We start from the raw sequence: 23,404 nt of genomic DNA on the forward strand, positions 1-23,404 counted from the left end.
CCTTTACACAGTTTGATATACTGTTCCGTGTTTAATAAGAGGACCGTTTGGTTAAATTTACACGCTGGTTTAAACTCAATACTTAACCGAGGACTGTGTATTGTACCACTCAATCTAAGGACCTTTACACAGTTATATGTATATATGTTATATTTTTTCCATGTTAAATAAGAGGACAGTATGGTTTTATTTACACACCAGTGTAAACTAAATACTTACCCGAGGACTGCGTATTATACCACTCAATCTAAGGACCTTCACACAGTTTCCAGGGTGGAGAATATATCACCCTGTTGTTGTTTTTGTATTTCTGGCGTCACTTCCCCCCCCCCCCTCCCCAGCCACACCGCTCCGCCCGCTCCACAACATGCTCCATCGCAACTTGCAATTCGTGGAAACGTGCGACTCTACACAAAATCAGCTCAACACGTGTGTCTTCTCCAGTGCTGACAACTTCTTCGTCGCTCAGTGGCGGATCCAGCTTCAAATTTAGGGAGGGACCGATGGCCCAATACCTCCTACTTTAATTGTGCGTCCGAAAATTTCGAAAACTAACAGCTTCTCAAGAGGCTATTTGAACACATGTATGACGTCACGTAAACAAAACAAGTATCACAAAAAATTAAAAAGTATTAAATTAAAATATTGAACCAAATTCTAAAGATCAGATGCGGCAGGGAGCCTTTTATATTTTTTCACACTTCAGTTTTTCGATAGTTTTTTTTTTTTTTCAATGCGAAGTAGAGGAAAATCATAAAACGTTACCTGGTCCTAATCATCACAGTGAACCGATTTTTATTTCCAAACTTTGCCTTCCAACGTGCGCCAACGTACCACAAAAACTCTTACAGTCCCCTTTGTATTTTGAAATGCCTAGATTCCTAATCTACCAATTTCTAAAAATACCAAATAAATATTGGAATAAAATGTACTTATAAACAAAGTCTTCATCATCAGCTTACATAAATTAATTTTTTACATGTGAAATTTTTATAATAATCACATCCAAATTGTATTTTTGTCGCCATAATTTTATTAGTTTAGAAATTTATCTTGCTTCAAAAGGTTGAACCTTTATTTTTTTTATATTGAGAATATTATTGTTTTTTGTGCATTTTCCATTTGCATCTCCTAAATGAAAAAAAATTATAGTCTGCATTTTTTAAATTTACTCCATTGTATAATCTATTCTCCTAAAAAATACTAACAAATCACAGACAATACTTTAAAGGTTCCGTCATAATTTAGATGAAAAGAGACATAGATAGATACGTCAATTTCTTCAATACTAACTGGAGACTATTCAGTCTTGAAAAGAAAGACGTATGCTCATATGTTTAAAGACAGATAAAACTTATGAAACTGATTATACGGTAGAAAATGTTTGTATTTATACATATTTAATGCACGTATGTATATCTGTACAGTAAGATTAGGCTAAGGTTATTCTTCGAATAACTTTTGTTTCTGCTTTGATCGAAAACTTTTAAGGACGAGATACATTCCGGTAATGGTATTTATGTTTTTATAGTACTTCATGAAAGTTGTTTAATTCTATGTGAGTGAAATGTACAAATGAAATATACGAAACATATAAAGAATATCAACTTGAAAGTGTTAAAAATTATAATAAAGTTTTATAAAAACTATGTGATTATCACCATTTGTGCCCTTATGTGTTCTTATTTTATTAGCATGTCACTGTTTTAAACATGTAATGAAGATGGGGTCGGAGAACGTTAGTTTAATTGTTTTGCATAGCATAGCAGGATATATGTAAGGAGGTTGGGCAAAGGGGCATTAGTTCAGGTGGCTTGTCAAATTGTGTGGGTTGGGGAGAAGTGGGTGTAACTTTGTGTATAAATGTTGTTTATTTATTTATACACAAATTAAAAAAATATATTTTGTCATATTGAATTACAACAAAAGATAGGGTACAAATCGGGTAAACTTTCGGCACCGGAATATTGAAATAAAAAACATATGCCGATTCTAAATACCGAAATATGATGTAAATATTGGTAAATTACGTATTTTGTGATGTCATTTCTGTAATAATATTTACATGAAGCGCTCAGTTTATCAGTGAAAACCGCCTACCACAAACAAATTTTAAGTTCTTACTTCCAAGAACCCTTAATGAAAGTAGCATTTTTCGTGGCTAGTCAGGAAAAATATATATGTCCAATCGAAGTGTTGAAACAACGTAAACATTTCAAGCGTTGGAGTAGGACGAGAAAAGGTGCGAAGGGGGGTGAGAGGGAGGGAGAGGGAGACAGGCAGGCAGGGAGGTAATGAGGTACTCTCAACCCATTCTTAACCAAATGCAACGTTGCCAAATTAGCGCAGTAGCTGTGTGTGGGCTAGCTCACAAGAATTTTTCCAACGTTGCCTGAAACTTGTATCAATATACACACCATCAACAGAAGAGATATCGTGCATGTGAGCTTGGAAAGTAAGAGAAATTAGAAAGGGAAAAAAGATTAACTGTTACTAAAATACTGTGTACTCGCAATGATAATTAACTTTTTTTTCCCCTTGTTTTAATACATCTATAATGATGAGGTGGAAAGAACATGACATACGACGTGTGAAAACATGATAGCGATAAATAAATAATATGTTTGTTCGTATTTATTTATTCATAAAGAAACACACATCTACGCATTAAAATCAAAAATGTTTTTTTTTTTCAAACACTTTTGTATTTATTTACTTACCCAGGTACCGAAATGGATGACTCTAAGTTTAGCTCAACAAACATAAAATAAACTACCTTGAAACCCCCAACTTGTAAAAGTGTTAATTCACAACTCAAATAGTTAGGGTTTCTATTTTCGCGACAGAATGGTCCGTTCTTAAAACCAGCATGTATTTATAGTCACAGAAAATGACATCGAATAAAGAAAAACTGAAAGTAGAACTGGAATAGGATATTTTTCATAGTACAGGTAACTAGAGATGATATTTTATTATATTTTTGATATATGTTTACAGAAATGACTTAACAGTTGTCTGTAAAAGTGCATAAAATTTAATTGCGATACCCACCTTTTGTAATTATCGTTTTTTAAACAGCATGTTAAAGACTTAAGTAGATAATATCATGTACCAATGTAAGAACGCAATAACTTGCATTTGCATATGGGCGCAAGTTTGGTTTCGATGACACAAATTCACTTTGTGAGAACAAATTTGTATAAAAAATCTGCCCTATCCAGTTTTTATTATCGTTACTAACATGATCTTGACTACGAGAACTTGTGCAAAACCAATTCCCATATCTTCGCATAAAGTTATATCTAATAATTTATTGATATCACAAAAATAATTATACAAAATATTTATACGTAAAAATACGTGCATAATTTAATTTAGCAGGCTATACATTATCAAGAAAATTCCCCTAAATAATACTTTCATTGCACTGTTGTCTTATTATAGTGTTGATGACAGCAGGAACTGCAACATGATTAGAGTGGAATCCTAACCAAATAGATGCCAACTCGGCCCTTATTTTTAGTAGGCTACATTTAAAAATAACAAATAATATTTAAAAATGTATGTTTTGAAAATATTAATTGAATATTAAGTAAGAAAATTATATCACTAACAATATTTATGTAGGTATGTTTATAAAGCAAGGCAAGGTTAAAACTTAACATAAATCTAAATAAGTAAAACTACTTTAACCATCTATCTCTGTTATCCGTCACTACTTGTATGCGATTTTTTATGAAACGTTATTCATGATGTTTCCATTTAAAAAAATACAGAACATTGCTTGAATAAAGCTCGAGCTGCAAATAAACAGAAGAAAATGACTTCTTTTTATTAGGATGTAAACAATTTAACTTAAAGAAATTCTCCAAAGTACGTAAATATGTACACATTGTACAACATTGGACATTAAACTGTGTTATACTAAATTGGTAAATAAAACTACTATATATGTTATCTAATTAAACATGGCTGGCTTTCTTTCTTTCCCAAATAAATAAAATCTCGTACTACTTATATACTAATATTTAAATGTAACTGTTCACGTTTGAAATTCAATTTCCATTGTCCGTCTATTAAATTATCCGTCATAGGACCGGTCCCAAGGGTGACGATTAAATTAGGTTTTACCTTAAAAATATTTTTAGTCTGTAAATGTTCGAATAAAAATGAAATCTATGTAAATTGGAAACAAATAAATATTAAATTAAGATAGATTTCAACTTACAAAACGTGATTGGTTTAAGTTACTACGCCATGACCTAACACACTCTTTCACTCCGCCACGAATCTACATGGGTGAAATATATATACTTTCAAAAAAATTATGTTTGTTTTAGGTACACTTTTTTCTAATCACACGATGTTTGTCTGCTAAAGTGTTAAGGTTACTGTGGATAAATTGTTATGGTTTTTCCACTATCTTTGATGTCATCATCCCATATCACTTACAACAGCTGACTTGAAACCCAGATTGTTCCATTCTCTTTAAATTTTCAAATCCGGAGTTTGTAATTGTGCCCATTACTTGCTTTGTCTTCCCTTTGATTGTAACACATTCCAGCATCAACTTTTGTTTCATCCAACAAGAGAACTGTCAAACGCTCTCTTGTTGACACGATAGCAATTGAAAACATAAAATCTCTCAAGAGAGAAGCTGCTTACCGTAAAATAATTATTTTACTAAAGCTTCTATAAAAACTCAAAGATTTCCAAAACAACAGTAATTTAGCAGGAAGGCACGTGTTGTCTGACCGCACGTTGCTAAAAGCCAGCCCAAGGAATATATAAGTAGACAGAGATTTCACCCTTAGAATAAACATCATTTCTTCTCCCCCCCCCCCCCCTTCACCCAAATAACGGCCTTAAATGATTCTGGCGCTACTAACAACACAGCATAAAACCAAATAATTTAGTTTTGACACTAAATATCAAATTCTAGGTTTTCTTCGGAATTCATCGGGTACAGGATTTGGTATTTTAATACACATATACGTTTAAATAAAAAAGTCTTACGTTGTATTTCCTTTTCTTGATATTTATGACAAAAAAGTTAAGGCTTTGTTTAATGTTTTATTACAGACTAAATGTGTTTAGATTATAAAATAGTTTTTTCACACTGCATCAACATCTTTGGATTCTAAAATAACTTTATTAATTTATATAAATTCCCATATATTGAAATACATTATTGAAAGAAGTTATAAATATCGTTAAAATGCAAATAGGAATGTAAAATTAATGCCTTCAAACACTCGATAGTTACATTAATATACACATGGGCACAAAAATATTAAGATACATGTTTGTATTGAAATACAAACTTTTGTCGAGGTAACGCTGCTCATTTATATTTGATGTACCTAATTCCCATTATTTAACAGCTATGCATCCTGTTTATTTTTTTAAAATTAATTAGCCAGACGTTTGCCAAACAAAACTATATTTTCTTGAGCTCGAATAAAAAAAAATACAAGGACTTCACCCTGACAGTGTAACATTTGTTGATTTACTTTTTTATTTATTTAAAACCATTTGCTAAATTGTTTCATTAACCCTTTGTTTTGTAGTGGTATTTCTATGATACCACTTTGAAAAAATATTACTATTCGCAGAAATGTTTCAGTGGTAGGCCTATTGCCGAAATACCTCGCGTGAGTAAGCCTTGTGCTGCTATCTGGCGATCCTAACAAGAACAAGCAACATTGGCTGCTTTAATTTTCCTTCCGCTATTTCTGCTAAAAGTTACATAATAGATTCTAATTTATTTTTAAAGTATATTTTCTGTGTGCCTCAAAGGGTTAAAGCTTGAATAGTAAACTTTATTTTCTTGGGGTAATATAAATATAATTATATTATATATATAATTTAACTCTGAATGTGAATGGCATTTTGATATTAGTACAGATGAATCGTTAGTGTTAAATAAGCACATCGTGAGACCTATCTTGTGACGACCCCCTGGGCTTCCCCGTGACGTCACGACTTCCAACCATGTTCCTGTTAACTCCGCCGCGCCGGGGCAGTTATGGCCCTAACGCCTATGGCGCGGTCCACACGGTGTCAGATGGAGAATTTCTCCGATTCTGACTTGCGCTCTAGGACACATTTTTGTTCTACCTTTATTTTAAAAAATATTTAAAAAAACGTAAAACCTTTCGCTTTAGATTTTCCAACCTTCATGTAGATAGAAATTATTTTTTTGACAAAAACAGTTAAATACCTAAGCATCACCAACGCCTTCTTAAACGCGTTAAATGTGAAGTTTCAAATCAGTTTCAGGTATATGATATTTTTAGTTAGCATAGAGAATAAAATTTTGAAATTAATAATCATTTTTAATGATACTACTCATCTAAGATAAGCTTCTTAAGTTTACAGTGAATGCAAGGATAATATTTATTTAAAATTTTCATTAACCTTTATTGCCATAGAAGTTCTAACTTCCAGTGCTAAGTAAATATTAGGGCCTACTGCCACAGTTTACACAGTTACATAACCAAGCTTGCATCTAATAATTAAATCCATGGCATTTAGACTGAAAAGCAGGCTCGCTCGATAATACAGTTCATAACTATCTTTAGAAAAAAATATTTGCCAATTAAAAAGTTAAACATTTTTATAAAAATATATTTTATACAAGACTTGATTTTTTTTTAATTTATAGACAATGGGGTTGAAACAATTCATTACAAATAATTTCAGCCATTTTGAGAAATAGGTCACACATAATTTATACCTACGCGTGAGATAAAAATTTATCAGGCCGTAGTTTAATTTTTGACTGAAGTCAATCGATAGTTAACTTCACAAAACTAGCTTTCCGTCTGCTTTAAAATAAATGTGTTGTTTTCTTATTATAAGCTTATCTCATTCCTATTTTTTATGACCTGAATATTGTACATGAAAAACATTTGTTTAGATAAAAGTCAACTTGTTACTGGTTGTAAGGTTCACACACTGTGAAAAATTCGGTTTGACGTTTTAACCAAGTCATGATTAAAAATAATCTACTAATAAACGTATCCAAGAATTTTCCAGTAGCAATAACATAATAAGTCTAAATAATAAATAAATTCTCATCAGATAGTTTACTTAGATTTGAAACTAGGACTAAATTATCATATAAAAATAAAAATATTTTAGTGACAGCTGCAGAATAACACTACCATTGTAACATGAAAAAAATATGCTAAGCAATGGAGCATTTTCATAGAATACATGTTTCATAATTTTGTTAAGTATATTCTTAAACTTCAAATACTACGAAAGGTCTATTTCATGACTAATCATTTAGCTTTTTCCAACCGTGTGTACATACATAACACACTACATAACACTATATACATAACACTACATACATAACACACATACGCACACTTCATCCACAGTAACATGAATGGTATTGGAATTATTTCAATTTATTGTAACAGATTTTGGAAGTAATTTATAACACCAATAATATTTTGTTCATTTTAGTTCAGCCATTTTAAACTGCACAATATGAATAGTTTACAATTTTCATTTGTTTATTTATTTTATATTGTTACGTAAAATAAATCATAAATAATATTAATTTTATTTACAAATTTAACTAAATATCTACATATAACGCGTGTGCTACGTAGTTTTGGTGACGGTTACTTACGAAGTTCATAAAAATCAGAGTCGCTAAAATTTTTAAATAGTTAAAAGTTCTTTAAATGTAACTTATATTATACTTTTTATTTCAAAGACTTTTTAGATGACTTGCAAACTTTCACATATATTACATTAAGATAAGAGCGTTTTCATGTGACACTGTAACAGCCTGGAGGGGAACCAAATGTGGAAAGGAAAATGTGATTTGTCGCCTGCTGTCAGACATGGCGTGAGTAAATTTGCGAATTATGGTTAGCTGGTAAAATGTGCTCTATACAAAACACTGACTGGCGAATGCGATTAAAATTGAGTACATGCACAAAAACCTATGCGAATGACTTGCGCGTTTCACACTCGTAGTGTTTAACGTCGTGAAATTTATGTGAAATAATTGAAAAAGAAAGTTTGATTTTTGTGCTTCAAAGATTTCACACAATCCCTTACAAATTAATAGCTATAATTCATTCCAACCTATTTAAACAGAGGCATAATACAAAATCCCACCCTATTGACGAGGAATCCAACCCATGCCCAGGACGGATCTAGGGCTTTCCTTCAACGGGGTCAAAAATGTGTTTGCGCTTCCCACTCACAATGTATTACAGACCAACAGCAAAATTATTAATTTGCGTCCGTGTACATTATAGTCCTAGTATAAAATTAAAGTTAACATTCGTCCAACCCGTGTACTTGCATTTCATTTCACAGGTCTAGGTATAAAAAAATTTGGTTTGATGAAGCACGGACTGGATAAAAATTAGTAATTTTCCTAACTAAGAAATGTGGTGAATGTAGCCGACGCTCGGTGGGTTTACTTGGGACTCTCTCGTGTTTTATCACCACTTGAGGAAAATATATTTTAAACAGATAATAACAACTTTGTCACTATTTATTACATACAGCAAGCACTACGCGGCTTTCACGAGGGACTTCCAGAAAAAAACAATCTGTTGCTCTCATCCCCACCCTGCTTTTCCTCCCGCGGATCAAAACAAATGCATTCCATGGTGAACACACCACAGATTGCACAAGTCACTGGTGATGTTCTGGCTTGCGATGCTCGAGCCGATCCCCTAAGAGAGACTTCACTCCTCACAGCACCGAGTCGGCACACAAGTCACACAAGTGATTCAAAGCCCACTATCGCCAGGTTCAGGCTTACACGCTATATTAAATCTCTCCCCCCCCCCCCCCCCCCCCGTAGCATTTTTCATTTTCTCTCAATAAGTATTGGTCAATAGGTAGTACTGCTAATTGAATATTATCTTTCTTTTGCGTGTGTTGTTCTGTCACAGATATGTGCAACTGATATTTATAAAGTGTAATATAACGGGCGTAAAATGTTGCGTAAGTGTTAACTATTAGCAGTTTCGCAACTGTCTACGCTCATTTTGTTCTAGCAGAACTACAAATGCAAAAGAGTTCTAAAGATAAAATCTACAGAAATAGCCCTTATAGTAGAGAAATGTCGTAAAAATGAAGTCATCAACATACGCAGGCCGGGCTCGGCTTGGCTTCAAGGTCACAGGTTGTGGAGTTAATACGGGTCCTGTTGTTTTTCTGTAATATAAGTTTATTGTGTTGGGTGGGGGAGGCGAGTGGAGAGGTTTGTAAGCTGTCACCAGCTACCTACCCAGTAGCAAGTAGGCACACATAGTCTAGCCGTGGTTTTACAACGCTCCCGACTGTGCGACCGGCCGAATCAACAGCAATTAGATACGGCACGCGGCAGAAGCGCCACGAACTCTTCGGCTGTGCACTTGATTTGCGCTGTAGGAGGCAGCAAGCCTTGATCTTTACATTTAATGACCAATCCCCAGGTGCTTAGTCGGAGGAATTAAATTAGTTTTTCTGCGAGTCCGCCGGGATTCTACTCTAAATTAAAAATGACAAAAATCTCTACAGAAACTTGTAACATAAATTAACCTGCCATATGTAATAAGAGACCAGCATTTAGTTATGAAGATACCTTTATGAGTACGTCCTGTTGACAGCGATGAGTTTTGTTAAAACTGCAGAATTTTTGAAATTAAACTTTATGCAGACACTAAACCCATTTATCCTTAATACTTGATCTATTATTTGCAATAAACGATTTGTTCAGCTCCAACGTAAAGGCGGTATATAATACTTGGAAAGCACTAATAACCATCAGTTATATATTTTTGGGTTATATTTTCGTGATAAACCTTCAGCCGAAGTTTGTTGTTTGAATTCTTACTCATACTGGATAGCATCAGTTCTTCTTCATTGCACTAATGGCACAGATATCCATGAACTTAAATCCTCTCTCTATTAATAGACGTAATTGTGTCAATGAAGCAAAATTTCCTTGAATACACCAGCAATAGTCTCCAAAAATAAAACACTTACATAGGTTGGTTACTAAATGAGATTTTCTCCATGGTATCTCAGCTTCCTACATATCAAGAAGAATATTATAACAAAGTCATACATTACAAACAAAAAATAAAAATAATTAATATGGCTTAGGAAAATATTACCTATTATAGATAATATCAACAAATGTAATAAATATTTTCTTTCGTTTCACAATCATGATCCTTGATTTATCTTCTCTTTGAAAATTTTATTTTTTACTTCCAAAATTTTCCTTGGCCCTGTATATGATTTTACTTATCTTTGTAAATGATCAAATCTATAGGGAACAGTCGGTTAAATTACTCGTTTCCTTCGTTTATGCGAAGTGGAAATGAGCAGAAATACCGGCCTTCCTAATTAAAATCACTGTGGTTAAGTAACACATGGTACATTGTGTGCACCTGTTTTAGTTAGAATCTGCTTTTTTTACAGTTTAACTATAAAAATGCGAGTGATTAAAAGCACGTTTTTAAATATTACTATTAAAGTAAATAATTTTATGATAAGCAGGGGTTAATATATCAACGGCACTTAACAGATCAATATAGTTGCTAAGTTATTTAAATTCACTGTATTTATTTCAGTAACATACTTATTTTCTAGTACACGTTTTAGTCCAATTACTTATAGCGTGAGTGTAATAAATACTTTTCATTATTAAATTAATTGTTAGGGGCTAGTGTTAGAAAACCAAAAGGTTATGCAAGTTTTGTTTCCAACAGTTAACCGAATTAACACGTCCGTGTACCACAACATTCTCTAGTGAGAAGTTAAAAACATAAATTTCAACAACAAATATGTTTGTTGTTTTAAATTTTTTAATGGCTTTTAAGTAGATAAGTTTATTACATTCTTTACGATTGGTATATTTCGTGTCAATTTGCTGGCTATAAACAAGAGCGATTATAATAACAAATAAGTAATTTATAGACAATAATATTCCATTATGATTTTATGAATTATAAATTTTTTCTAAACAATTATTATTTATAAATTAACTTAAAGAGAGGTAAAAAATAATTTTAAAATACATTCCTAAGAACTACAGCTGAAAATTTAAATGTGTAAGTGAAACACATTTCTCAAACATGCATGTTATTCGGAAAGTCTTAGTAATGCACCAAGCGCGCAACGCGTGAGAAGAAGACGTGAGAGGATGACCTTGGGAAAGGGTTGGTAACCTTCCAGGAAGGAATTAGCAACGCAGCCTGCCTACGCCTCCTCTCCTGCTGAGACTGCGCCCAGACGCGTGCTGGAGCCTCTGGCCCTCTATGTCTCCATTAGAAATGTGCTTGCTGTGTTTATTCTGTGTTTTGACTGTTAAGTTGATTAAATGACTAGTCTGGAACCTATACTATTTTGAAATTCTTCATTTTTAAATATAAAATAAATATTTACGCCATTCCTCTACAAAGCTCTTGAAACTCTCAGTTTTTCTTAATCACAATGGTGAAAACGGTGCGAAGATTTATTTTGCATATGTATACCTGTCCGGCAGCCGGTCTGGATTTGAATGATTCAACCATGCGACTTCGAAATCTTCTTAAGAGGATAGGAAAAGTAGCAACGTGCATTACTGACGAAAATATAAATACAAAAATAGAATTTGAGCGACCTCAAAGAATACAACGGGGTTTGTTATGTCGTCTAAATATTTTCATTATGGTGACCTGAAGTACAGAGAAAGTAAAAAAAAAGACAATATTTAGTTTTAGAAATTTTAACTTTCTTTATTTAAAAAAATGGGCTTTGAAATAAAATTATATGGAAAGAAAAATTGATTGTAAAGTTATAAAAATCAGTTAAGTTAAACCTCTACAATAACCAAATAAAAGAAAGAAATTCATAATTATTTTCGTTTTCAATTTTTAAATTAATGTGAAAATAATTTAAAATTATTTTGTTAAAATATTTAGTAATTATATTGCTTTTTCTTATATGATTTCAATAATTTTACAGTCATGTTTATTTCATAGATTGTATTTTTTTCTAGGGTTTCGCAAGCCATTATTTTATTTTAAAAAAAATTCGACTAAAAAAAACAATACACTCTCTTATTTCAGGAAATCCAGGTCTCCATAATGAAAATATCCAGTCGCCCAGATTATATAGAAAAATAGATAGATAGATAGATAGATAGATATATAGATAGATGGATAGATAGTTTCTCAAATATGTTTTTGGTCGGTTAGCCATATCTTCCTTACAACTTCAAAATTAATGATTTAATAACGTAAATAGACAATTTACAAAAATTAATGTTTTGAATTAAATTATTATAAAAACATGTTTATAAAAGCCTTATTTTGGTCACAAGTCTACGCCATTTTTGAGATTGTCATAGCTATATAAATAATCTTACATGCATGAATTAACCGAAGTAAGTTCCACATACTTATTTCTCAAAGGTGTTTCTTTGCCGTTACGCTAAATCTCCCATTGTACTTCATCAAAATGTATGATTTGCATTTACACAGCAACTTTGCTCATAGACTCCGCATTATACTCACAATTTATTATACAACTTTGTATTTCCAAATGATGAGGAAATAATTCCCAAGAAAAGAAGGCATAACAATGACCATTAATAAAGCACAAGGTCAGACGCTTAAAGGGCAGGTTTATATTTTCCAGAACCTGTTTACCACATGGTTTTTCACGAGTTCGTACATTCAATGGTAGGCCTATTTATGTTTGTATCAGGCACATACAGCCAAAAAGTAAACGATGATCACATTATAACTTCTAACATTGTTATTGAAGACGATTTTAACTGTAAGAAGTGTAAAAATAAATATTCGATACGGCCAAAATATGTTGGTACTATATTTTCAATACTTGGCATTAATAAATACTTGCATTTACATACTACCCCATTATTATATTACTATTCGATGTCTGATCAAGATAAAATGTTTTATTCGCACGGGTAAGTTATTTGTTTTTATATTCTCGTTATTCATCCTTACAGCTCCCGCACACTAGGCGACTAATCACACAAATGACATGGTCTGCATCCACCTTCAAGTCGTAGCGACACGCCTGAGCCTGGCCGCCGCAGACAAGTGTGTGCTCTCTCAGTAGTTGCCACGCACTCTCAGGTCGCGGCGAACTGGCCACGGCAACTTGGCCGTCTAGTGCGGGAGCTGTTAAACATTATATTTTAGGATTGGCATCCATGTTTTCTGGACCCGGCCACAGGCTGAAAGCAGTGATGTTGTTATCCATGCGGTGTCATTATTGACAGTTGAAATAATCATAAAGCCAATAATTATTATCTCCTTTAAAGAGTTACTTTATGTGATTAAATACTACATATCTCAAAATAAATAAGCTACTTTAAAACACGTGCTGATCTGTTAAAACCAAAGTTAATACAATTCGCCGCCTGAGTATTGGAGTGTTCTATGTCCACTTTTTAGGTTTTTTATTCGATGGACACGAAATTAATATTAGTATTCATTTGTACTATAACCACACACGTCTACGCACATAAAAATGTTTGTTCTTAATTTAAGACCAATATAATTTTCTTCTATGTCATGCTATTCATAGTTATTTGAACTTTCAAATGCTTATATCTCAGTTCCGACTTCAATGGACATAGAACACCCCAATTCTCAGGCGACGAATTGTTGATATCAATCACTTCACCACTTGATGCCGGGAACATAAAATGGGAACGTTTTAAAAACTGATCTCATCTAACTTACGTCAAGTACGTCACAAACCATCTCCCGAATGGTCTTTTGCTATAAAATACGTAAAGAGGCCGGCAAAAATGTGTTTAGTTCAAGTCCTACAAACGTTCATGGAAGTTAGTTATATATTTGAGTTCATATTATTATGATACGCAAACACAAGTATCTATAGGTGTAATTTTGCAGAACTACACAGCGTTGTCTATGTCATTAACATTAAACTAGGTCAAAGTTATTCTGTTTATTTTACCAAGGCGTGAAAGTGAGAATTTTTCAAGAATATCTGAATAACTGTTTATTTATCCTTACATATAAATTGATTATCTCAAAGGCGGCCATATTGTGTTTTCGCTACGTATGGCCACATGTGACACAACGCTAAGGCGGAAGAATACTTTGTGATCCTTACGGTGTTCCCAAGCCGTGATAAAACAGTCTGCGTTTGAACTTCACTGTGAGAAACGATACTGAAATACCATTTGCAAGTTTCATAAAAATTATAATTTGTCATCATTATAAAACTATTGCAAGTAGTGTTGTACGTTTTCTCGTAAAAATACATATTTATAATCAAATTCCCATGAACGTAATGAAACACGCAGTAAAATATTTTCGGGGTGGTAAATTAATCTTAAGAAATATTTTGTTCAATAATAAACTTTTTCCGAACAAATATATTTGTTTAATGAAACAACGTAGGTTACGTAAATTATTTTTATTTATTATCTAGGGATGAGCAGTATGATGGAGGAGGGGGGGAGGAAGCAAATTGCCACAAGTATAAAAAAACATTGGTTAAGTCAAAGCGTTCAGAAGCATAAAAAAAGACTTTATTTGATGCCCCTAACTTTTTACTTACTGACATAGGCGATAAAGTAAACGTTTATAGACGGTTGCAGTGAATGTCCGAAAATATTCGAGTATGGACTGCACTACACGAATCTGAAATAACAACTAAGAAGGCAAAATTCGTTTGTAAAACAGCGTCTTATACATTCCAGGAAAACGCAAAATTCAGCTCTTGTATTCAAATGTTTGCAACTTTTATGTTTAACCGCATCCAGTAGGCTAAATTGAACAAACTTAAAACGTCCACACACCATTTGGGTGTATATATACACATATATATATACATACACAGGAGCGCAACAACTAAATTTCCAAGGGGCGGGGGGGGCAATAAACCTTTTTATAAAGAATCATCGATCCCCCCTATTGAAGCGGGGGGTCGGGGGGTCCTCCCCCGGGAAAATTTGCATTTCAAGGTGGAAAATGGTGCTATTTAAGCAGTTTTATTATCTAAAAATTGATTACACAGCACTTTCTTTGCCCCTGTTTGCCCCCACTTCAAGGTTTCAGAGAGGAGGGGGGGGGGGGGGCAAACTACCCTTGCCCCCCCCCCCCCCTGTTGTTGCGCCCCTGTACATACATATGTATAACATATAAAACCACTGTTCGTACAACGTACAAGTCCTCGTTTACCACCAGAAAATGCAAGGCCCTCTGGTTGCATTGTAAATACAAACGTGTGATTGAAGCAATAAAATTCTGCACTTCTTAAAATAATATTATACTAACACACTATAGATACCTACAAGTCCATGTTTACCACCAGAAAATGCAAATTACTCTGATTGTATTGTAAATACCTACATGTGTTTGAAGCTATAGGTTCACAATTCATATGGGTATAATTATATTATCTTAACACACAACACTTAGAAGTCCTCGTTTAACACCAGAAAAGACAAGGTCCTCTGATAGCAGTGTAAATAAATATATATAATAAATAAATATATATAATAAATATAAATACCAACGTGTGTGTGAAGCTATAGGTCCGCACTTCATATGGGTATATTTATATCATATTAACACACTGTGCCTACAAGTCCTCGTTTAACACCAGAATATGCAAGGTCCTCCGATTGCAGTGTAAATACCAATGTGTGTTTGAAGCCATAGGTCCTCTTTTCATATGGGTATATTTATATCATCTAACACACTATACTTACAAGTTCTTCGTTTAACACCAGAAAATGCAAGGTCTTCTGATTACAGTGTAAATACCTTTGTGTGTTTGAATCTATAGGTCCGCATTTTACATGGGTACATATATATATATACATACATACATATACATATTTGGTTTCGCACCGACTTTAAACCGATTAGTGGGTAGCACCTACCAATAATAATATTTTATTAAAATTATAGGTAATAATTATGTTTGGACAAGAACTGTCACATTGTATTTATATTGTTTATACAATTTTATTGTTTATACAATTACAATGTGAAAATTCGTGTCCAAACATATTACCTATAATTTTAATAAAATATTATAATTGTATTTATTTTTCGATTTCTAGTACCTATAGTATTTTTTTGTGTTTTTTTTAGGTCCGTTTGGTTTTTTAAAAATATTATTTTTATGTTTTAATCTTCATGTTCGAAGGCTTAGGGTAATTATGACTTCTAAATAAAATTAAAAATACATATTTCTAATAATACATATTCCTACATATTACTACTAAGAATTTTATGAATTGAATGTAAGATAAAGGCTGTAAAGTAACGCGTAATAAAGAATTGTTCATGTAGCACAGCTTACATGTATACGCCTGAAATGGCACCCAGTTAAGGTCCTCGGATCATGCGTCTGTGGCTTCGTAATGTGTGAAATGAGAGACGTCCACCACGTCCTCGCAACCAGCGTTAGACACTACGGAGATGTGTATTATATGTGTGTAAACTCGAGGGAAATGTCCTCGTTTGGAGCGTTGAGAAACAGGGGATACACACCGTGTGTAAAGGAGTGTAAGTGACAACGATACTAGCACGACGTGGTGGTAACACACACACACTACATACTTGATTCTCTACGGTCTATCCGAGGACCTCAAAAAAAAATTTAAAAATCATGTTTTCACACACTAGGTTGACAGAACAGCGTGAATCCGAGGTCTTTTAATCCGAGGACCTGGGGGAGGTCCTCGGATTGCCAAAGGTCCTCGGATCCACGCTGAAATATTATGCGCAAGTCCTCGGATGATACCCTAAGTCCACACACTCACACACACACACACACACACTCACACTCACACACACTCACACACACACTCTCACACACACTCACACACACACTCACACACACACTCACACACACACTCACACACACTCACACACACACACTCACTCACTCACTCACTCACTCACTCACTCACTCACTCACTCACTCACTCACTTTGGTTCCAGTCCACTTTTCTCTTTGAATGGAATCAATATCTAAAGACTTTTGTAAAGAAAAAATTACAAATTACTTGCATTTTTCTCTAACGAAGCAATTTTCTGGTCCAAGTCTTCGTCGGGTCCGATAAGTTCGAGGGCCCGCCTGATGATTTTCTCCAGAAACTCCATCAACTCGTAGGTGGATTGCGGATCGTTGGATTCTTGAATTGTTGGCATACCCTCGATCTCCTGAAAGTAAACACAAGCACAATTTTAAATTTCACAGAAAAATGTGATTAAGTATGAACGTAAGTTGAGTGAAAGGTCTTTAATTAATCCAGCCTTCTATGGTTCGGCACATTTTGTGACTCAGCACCAATTGAGCTGCCTACGATAAATTTTTACGGGTGGAATCCAACAGTTGACCTTGGTCGCATTACTGCGCTGCCAGTGTCTTTAGTTCACTAAAAGTTTATTGTTACTGTCAATTTTTATTTCAGTAAACACATTTCCTGTTTTCTAGCGGGTCACACTTGGTATCAATGCTGGATGATCGAAAAATCGCTAAACCGGCATGGCTGTAGTCCAAAACATGGTGGGTTCTGGACTTTTCACCTTTACAGATTTCTACCTGCTTTATGAAAACTTTTTTTCTGGTCCTCATAACACCAATATGCAAATTGAATCATTAAATTAAACAACATTTAACTACTAAAAAAAAGATTTTACTCTTTTAACTTTGAATGTTAAATGAATATAATTACTTAAACATGATGTTTGTTCCAAAATGACCAGGAATAAATTAATTGGTACTTTGATTGTGTACAGTACTCACTCATTTTTTACATTACTAATGTTGGTACAGTTTACACACACAAACAAATGCTTGCAAATTTATAAATGTTCCCATTCAATCTCCATAGAAGTATTAAGTTACTAATTGTTTTATATTGAATAATTAATTATGCTTTACAGTCATGTTGACACTGTTTTAAAAGAAAACATATTTCTTTCTGAAAAGCTATAACATCGAAATATTCCAGCTAAAAAAAAAAGCAATTACATTTCAAGTAAAAAAATAATATCAAGAATACCAGCACCACTCCTAGAGGGATAAGAGGGGGATTAGAAAGACAACATCTTGGCTAAAACAGCTAAGGCGAGGTGCACACCAGAGCAATATGATAGGCGATGCGATAAGCGTGGGATCGCTTTGCGCGACGCAACTTTTATCTTGTCAACTCTCAGGTACACACCAGAGCAATGCAATAGGCAATGCAGAAAGCGATAAAGGCCTCATTTGTAATGGTGAGTTCTTCTGACGAGGATGTTGTAGTGGCTTACAGGTACCTAAAAATTTGTAAATGGAAAAGGGCAAGTAACACTGGGTACATCCGTATAATGTCATGAATATTAAACATAGTTCGGCTGTGGTTGGCCGAGAACTCCGACAAAACGAAAAAAAATTTCATGAAATGTATAGGATGAGCACAGAAACGTTTCACATTCTTGAGCAGCTAGTTTCAGAGGAACTGCGAAGCCAATACACTAAATACAGGCTTGCTGTTTCACCTGCTGAGAAATTACTTATTACATTAAGGTAAATGAACTATGTTATTAGCAATTAAGAGGTCATAGAGTAAGTTGCGGTATATAGGGTATACATTCATTTATTATGTATAGAAAAAGAACAGAATACAATACAGTCAAAACAAAGAAAAAACACTGCTTGCATCACACAAATGTTAACGCAATACAGTTAATGAAACTGTGTCGATGTTATTGGGTAAACAATCAGTGTGTGAAACTGTGTGAACGTTGTTGGCTGAGAGTACAGTGGTTGGAATAGGACAATGTATCTCATGTGGAGTACTGTAAGCAGACGGATCACATTGTGAAGAAAACATGCCTGATGCTTCTCTCTCAGCATCATTCAACTGTTCGTTAAGCTGGAGAATATAGTTCGCTTTATGATTTCTTTTGCGCCTGTCATCCAGTTTCTTGAAACCATGTAGCAACAACCTTAAAAACAGCCAGTCAGAATCATTTCATTCGCTTTCGTTTTCCAGTTTCCTAGTTCTTTCTTCTTTTTTCGAGGCAAGCCATTCAACAAATGCTTTGTCCATGTCGTGTGTAGGGGTTACCACTTTCCTCTTCTTTGACACGTGGGGTTGTTGAAGAATTTCAAAATCCACATCTTAATGTGTACCCTCTGGCATACCCAATGATTCTTCCATGACACTATCTGTTGATTGTTGTAAATCACTGTTTATCTGCCATGCATGACGATTTTCTGAATCCTCGTCGTGATCCCCTTCTTGTACGGTTGCATTCCCTGACGTAGTCGTTCCCTTCATATAGGGACGGAGGAAAGCAAGATGTGCTGCAAGGTAATGGTTTTTTTTGTTTTTCCTGACCCTGATGGGTCATTTACCTGTGTCTTTCATTTCTTCTGCTATGTTTTTCCATGCCAAACTAGTCACATCTGTCCTAGAATACGTTTTGAGGGTGTAGTTCCACAAACAAGGCTTGTTTTCTACATGTTTGATAAATGCAATCATCGCAACAACATCCTCCTGCGAACCCGCCATGTTTCGTGAAGGGAACACGAAGCGATACTGTTGCCTGGCGCGACCAGCACGCTGTGTAGCCTCCACGATACGACGCCGATCGGTATCGCTATCGCGCTAGTGTGCACCTACTTACGTTGCTTCCATATAGTTGCCACACATTCCATGGAACCATGTCGTATTCACGTCGCGACGCGTATCGTATCGTTTATCGCATCGTCCATCGTCTATTGTATCGCTCTGGTGTGCACTGCGCCTAATAGGTCTTAACAATTTGTGTTTGTCTAGGCAAAGAAAACATGCTAAGAGGTTTTTAAAAAACTATAACATAGTGAATATTGACATAATTTTATGGTTTTATTTTTGGGTAAATTTCATTTTAAAACAGATTTCTGTGTTATTATTCTGTTTTATTTTTATACCTTGTCTTTATATATCAAAAACTTTGAAATATTCAAAAAATATGAAACAAAAAAATTCCTTAATACCATACTTATTTGACCAAAATAAGTCTCATGATGCACTTACATGATAAGATCATTGGTGGGTAATAAGCATGTCTAAAACAGAGCTACTCACAAAAATAAAAATGATTTGCAATTTTTGTATGTTTAAAAATGTGCCAATGTCATTAATATAAAACATACAAAGTGTTAAATATAAAGTGCAAGATCAAACAACTTAATAATAGTAATTTCTTTCCAATTCATTAAATTAAGTAAATTACAGTACATTAATTTATTTTATAATAAAAGATAACATTTGAGTTGAATGTTAAAGTGCTGTTAGATTTCATGTTTTTCATTACATTTCGGTGCAAAATGGTATATTAACTTGCATTGCAGTGTTATATGTTCTACTGTCATGCTGTGCAGTGTTAGTTCAGTCTTATTCACAATTCACCAAATAATCTTATCCCTTTAGATAATATTATTACAGCAGTACTCATTCCCAAGAATGAAATTAATACTAAATGCCAATGACTTCACAAGAAAAATTATCAACAGCAGTCAGTCAATTTTAACTTTAGCCAGTCCATTAAATAATGACTCTGTTTAAATGAAGCCAAAATTTCATTAATAAAAACAAAATCCTTCAAAATTGATGAAACCTCAAAACCAAGATGGCAGCTTTGGTTCCTAGCTCTGCCCTTAAGTACAGGAGGGGAGGGGGGTGGTTATCCCCACCCTGAATAACTCTGTGTTCATCAACCAAAACAAGTAGACCTCTCAGTTTGTGCTCCAGAGAAAGCGTTAATATTGGAAACTATGTCAGTTGGAGCAGTTTTAAGCATGGCTATGTTTCAGTTAATCCTGAGTAGCTGCTGACAGCCAAGACTGTCAGTGACCAGATTAGCTGAACTTGTTCAGGCCACAGCATTTTCAAAATGCCTATCCTTAACGACAAAAATTTGGAGACTAACTATTCGTATTTCATGACTCGCTGATTTAAAGTACAGTGACTTCTTACGAAAACAAAAATACTCTAACAGAAAAAACGCATCCTTCATAGCGTCTCTCATCCTTAGTTTGGAGTACGCAATTACATAGTCATTTACTCTCTTTTTCCAGAGCAACATGCTATTGGCACTGTCCCTGTTTTGGTGTGCTCTGTTGCCAGATATACCCATAGAGCACAAAAGTTTTACATGCAATTTTATAATAAAATGAAAATTTTTTAAGAACCTTAAAAATGTTATTTTTCAAAGAAAATTTTGGAATGTGAATTCAAAAATACATTCTCTTGTATTTTATCAGGAGCAACATATGATATTTAATTTTTACTTCTAAGGAAACATATTTGAAAGACACCATCTTAGTTTCCACCAGTTTGGCAACAAATCTTTTTTGTCATTTAATATTACAAATTTTGGCTCTGTTTATCTATAGCATATAATTCCTGGGATTCTTTGTTATTAAAAGTGATAATACTGGTACAAATAGATTATGTGAAATTGGTGTTTAGAATTGTGATTTTTTTTTTATTTCGTAATAATACTCTCAAAAGACACTATTTTATTATCTTGGACAAATAAAAAAATTGTAAAATTATTAAATTATTAAAACTTATTATAATTATTGATAGTATCCATTCTGAGAAAAATGTTCCATCTTACTATGAATACACTCTTCCCGCACTAAACGCACAGATATGCACACACTGACACTGTTACTGAGCACAGGAATACGAACAGAACCTGGGTGCAATGTTCTCTTATTTTTCAACATCCTTGAAGAGTGCCGAAAATGTTTTACGTGTACAGACATTATTTAGATACAATCTAAAATGGATTCAATTGTTTTTCATTGGCTAATTGTAGGGACAAGATTATATGGTGAATTGTGATAAAACGATATAACACAGAAAACCATAACTAAACACCACATAGCACTGAAATGCAAGTTATATCAAGGAATTAAGTAGCATTTAACCAAAAATTATTTCAAATCACAAAAAAATGTTTGATTAATGATGTTTGAAGTTAAAAGAGAATGTTATTATTTACAGATAAAAGATTGTACCAAAGTGTATGGATCAGAAAATTAATTTAATTTATTTTTAATGTTCAGAATACATCAGTTTTGGACCAATTTGTTAAAAATTATTTTACCATAAAACTGCAGCATATAACTTTTACCTTTATTTTGGTGGAGTAAGTATAACTAAACAATTTTTACTATAAAAAAAAATACACCAAATTACTTTGTTTTAAAAACAAAAAATCCATAGAATTATGTCTCTACGTCATTAGTCTTTGACATGCGCTGAAATACGGAAGCCAGAGAAAGTAACGAAAATCCACATGATCCAACCTCATGCATTCAAAATAAAGGTAGCATCTGCCCGCAACTTGGCATAGTGCCACGAAATAACCAGAATTTTGCAGGTTTATAGTTATTGTTAAACTACAGAGCTAAAAGTTAGAGAAACTGCTGTTGAATCATCAGAAATTTACAAGTACAGTTCAGTTAATTGAATGCCCTGGGTGTGATCAGTGAATTGTTTGCTACATTACCTGCAGCTTCTTGCAGAATGAGTATAGTATGATTCGTATCTCGGATAGCTTTCCTGTAATTTTTTGAGCTGCATTATCAATTGCAGCTTTATTTTGCCTCTCTTCCTCTATTTGCTTTTTCAGGATCTCCATTTCCATAATGCTCCTGCCACACACACAGGAACCACATTCATTAACTTCATATCAGCTTCTAACATTAATATTATGCATGCAACAGTCTTACTTCAATTGAATAAAAATGTTAAAAAAATTTGTAGATGAAATATACTATTAGAGGCATTTTTGTGCATGCAATTAGTCTATATATATATATATTTTTTTTAATACAGGAAATTTGTTTGATTGTTTCTTTTCTAACAAAATTTCAGCTTCGAAAAATTTTGGAAAGTTGACCTTGGACCAAAATATGATGACAATCACTGTCTACCTCAGATTTTGAAAGAAAAAAAAACTACTCCGACCTCTTTAAATGAAATCTCTTCACCCTGCCTGAAGCCCGTGCAATGCCGTGCACTTCAGCTAGTTAACCACGGCCAGCAAGAGCCCAGCAGCGGGAGGAAAGGAACGACTGCAGCGACTGATACGCACTGCTCCTTGTCTTTGACCTCCGCGAACTTGAAGGCCTCGAGATCAGCCATCATGTACTCCCGGCGCTTCTCGAGCCGGAGCTTCTCCTGCTCCGTGATGTTCTTGAGGTAGGAGAGCCGTGTGTGGGTCTCGCGCTGCGACAGGAACCTGCGCAGCACCTGCTCCGTCTCCGTCTCTCCTGCGCACACGGACATCCCTCGTGACCCGCACGGCACGGCTGTTGCTCTCGGGGCAAACCACTGGATGCCCGAGGAGTTAGAGAGCTATGTGAGTGG

At 34.1% G+C, this 23,404-nt stretch overlaps 1 protein-coding gene across 2 annotated transcripts in view; it reads right to left on the bottom strand.

Annotated features, from left to right (window-relative positions):
• LOC134538434 (outer dynein arm-docking complex subunit 3) overlaps positions 1 to 23,404 on the bottom strand; it is a 53,324-nt gene that overhangs the window by 7,962 nt on the left and 21,958 nt on the right. For both annotated transcript variants that reach the window (XM_063379761.1, XM_063379769.1), the window contains exons 8-10: positions 23,130 to 23,307; positions 22,542 to 22,686; positions 17,052 to 17,204 (exon numbers count right to left, since the gene is read on the bottom strand). In XM_063379761.1, the coding sequence (XP_063235831.1) occupies positions 17,052 to 17,204; positions 22,542 to 22,686; positions 23,130 to 23,307 (476 nt within the window). The remainder of the gene's footprint in view (positions 1 to 17,051; positions 17,205 to 22,541; positions 22,687 to 23,129; positions 23,308 to 23,404) is intronic.

This window comes from Bacillus rossius, chromosome 1 (genome assembly GCF_032445375.1).
Source record: "Bacillus rossius redtenbacheri isolate Brsri chromosome 1, Brsri_v3, whole genome shotgun sequence".
NCBI classification, from domain to species: domain Eukaryota; kingdom Metazoa; phylum Arthropoda; class Insecta; order Phasmatodea; family Bacillidae; genus Bacillus; species Bacillus rossius.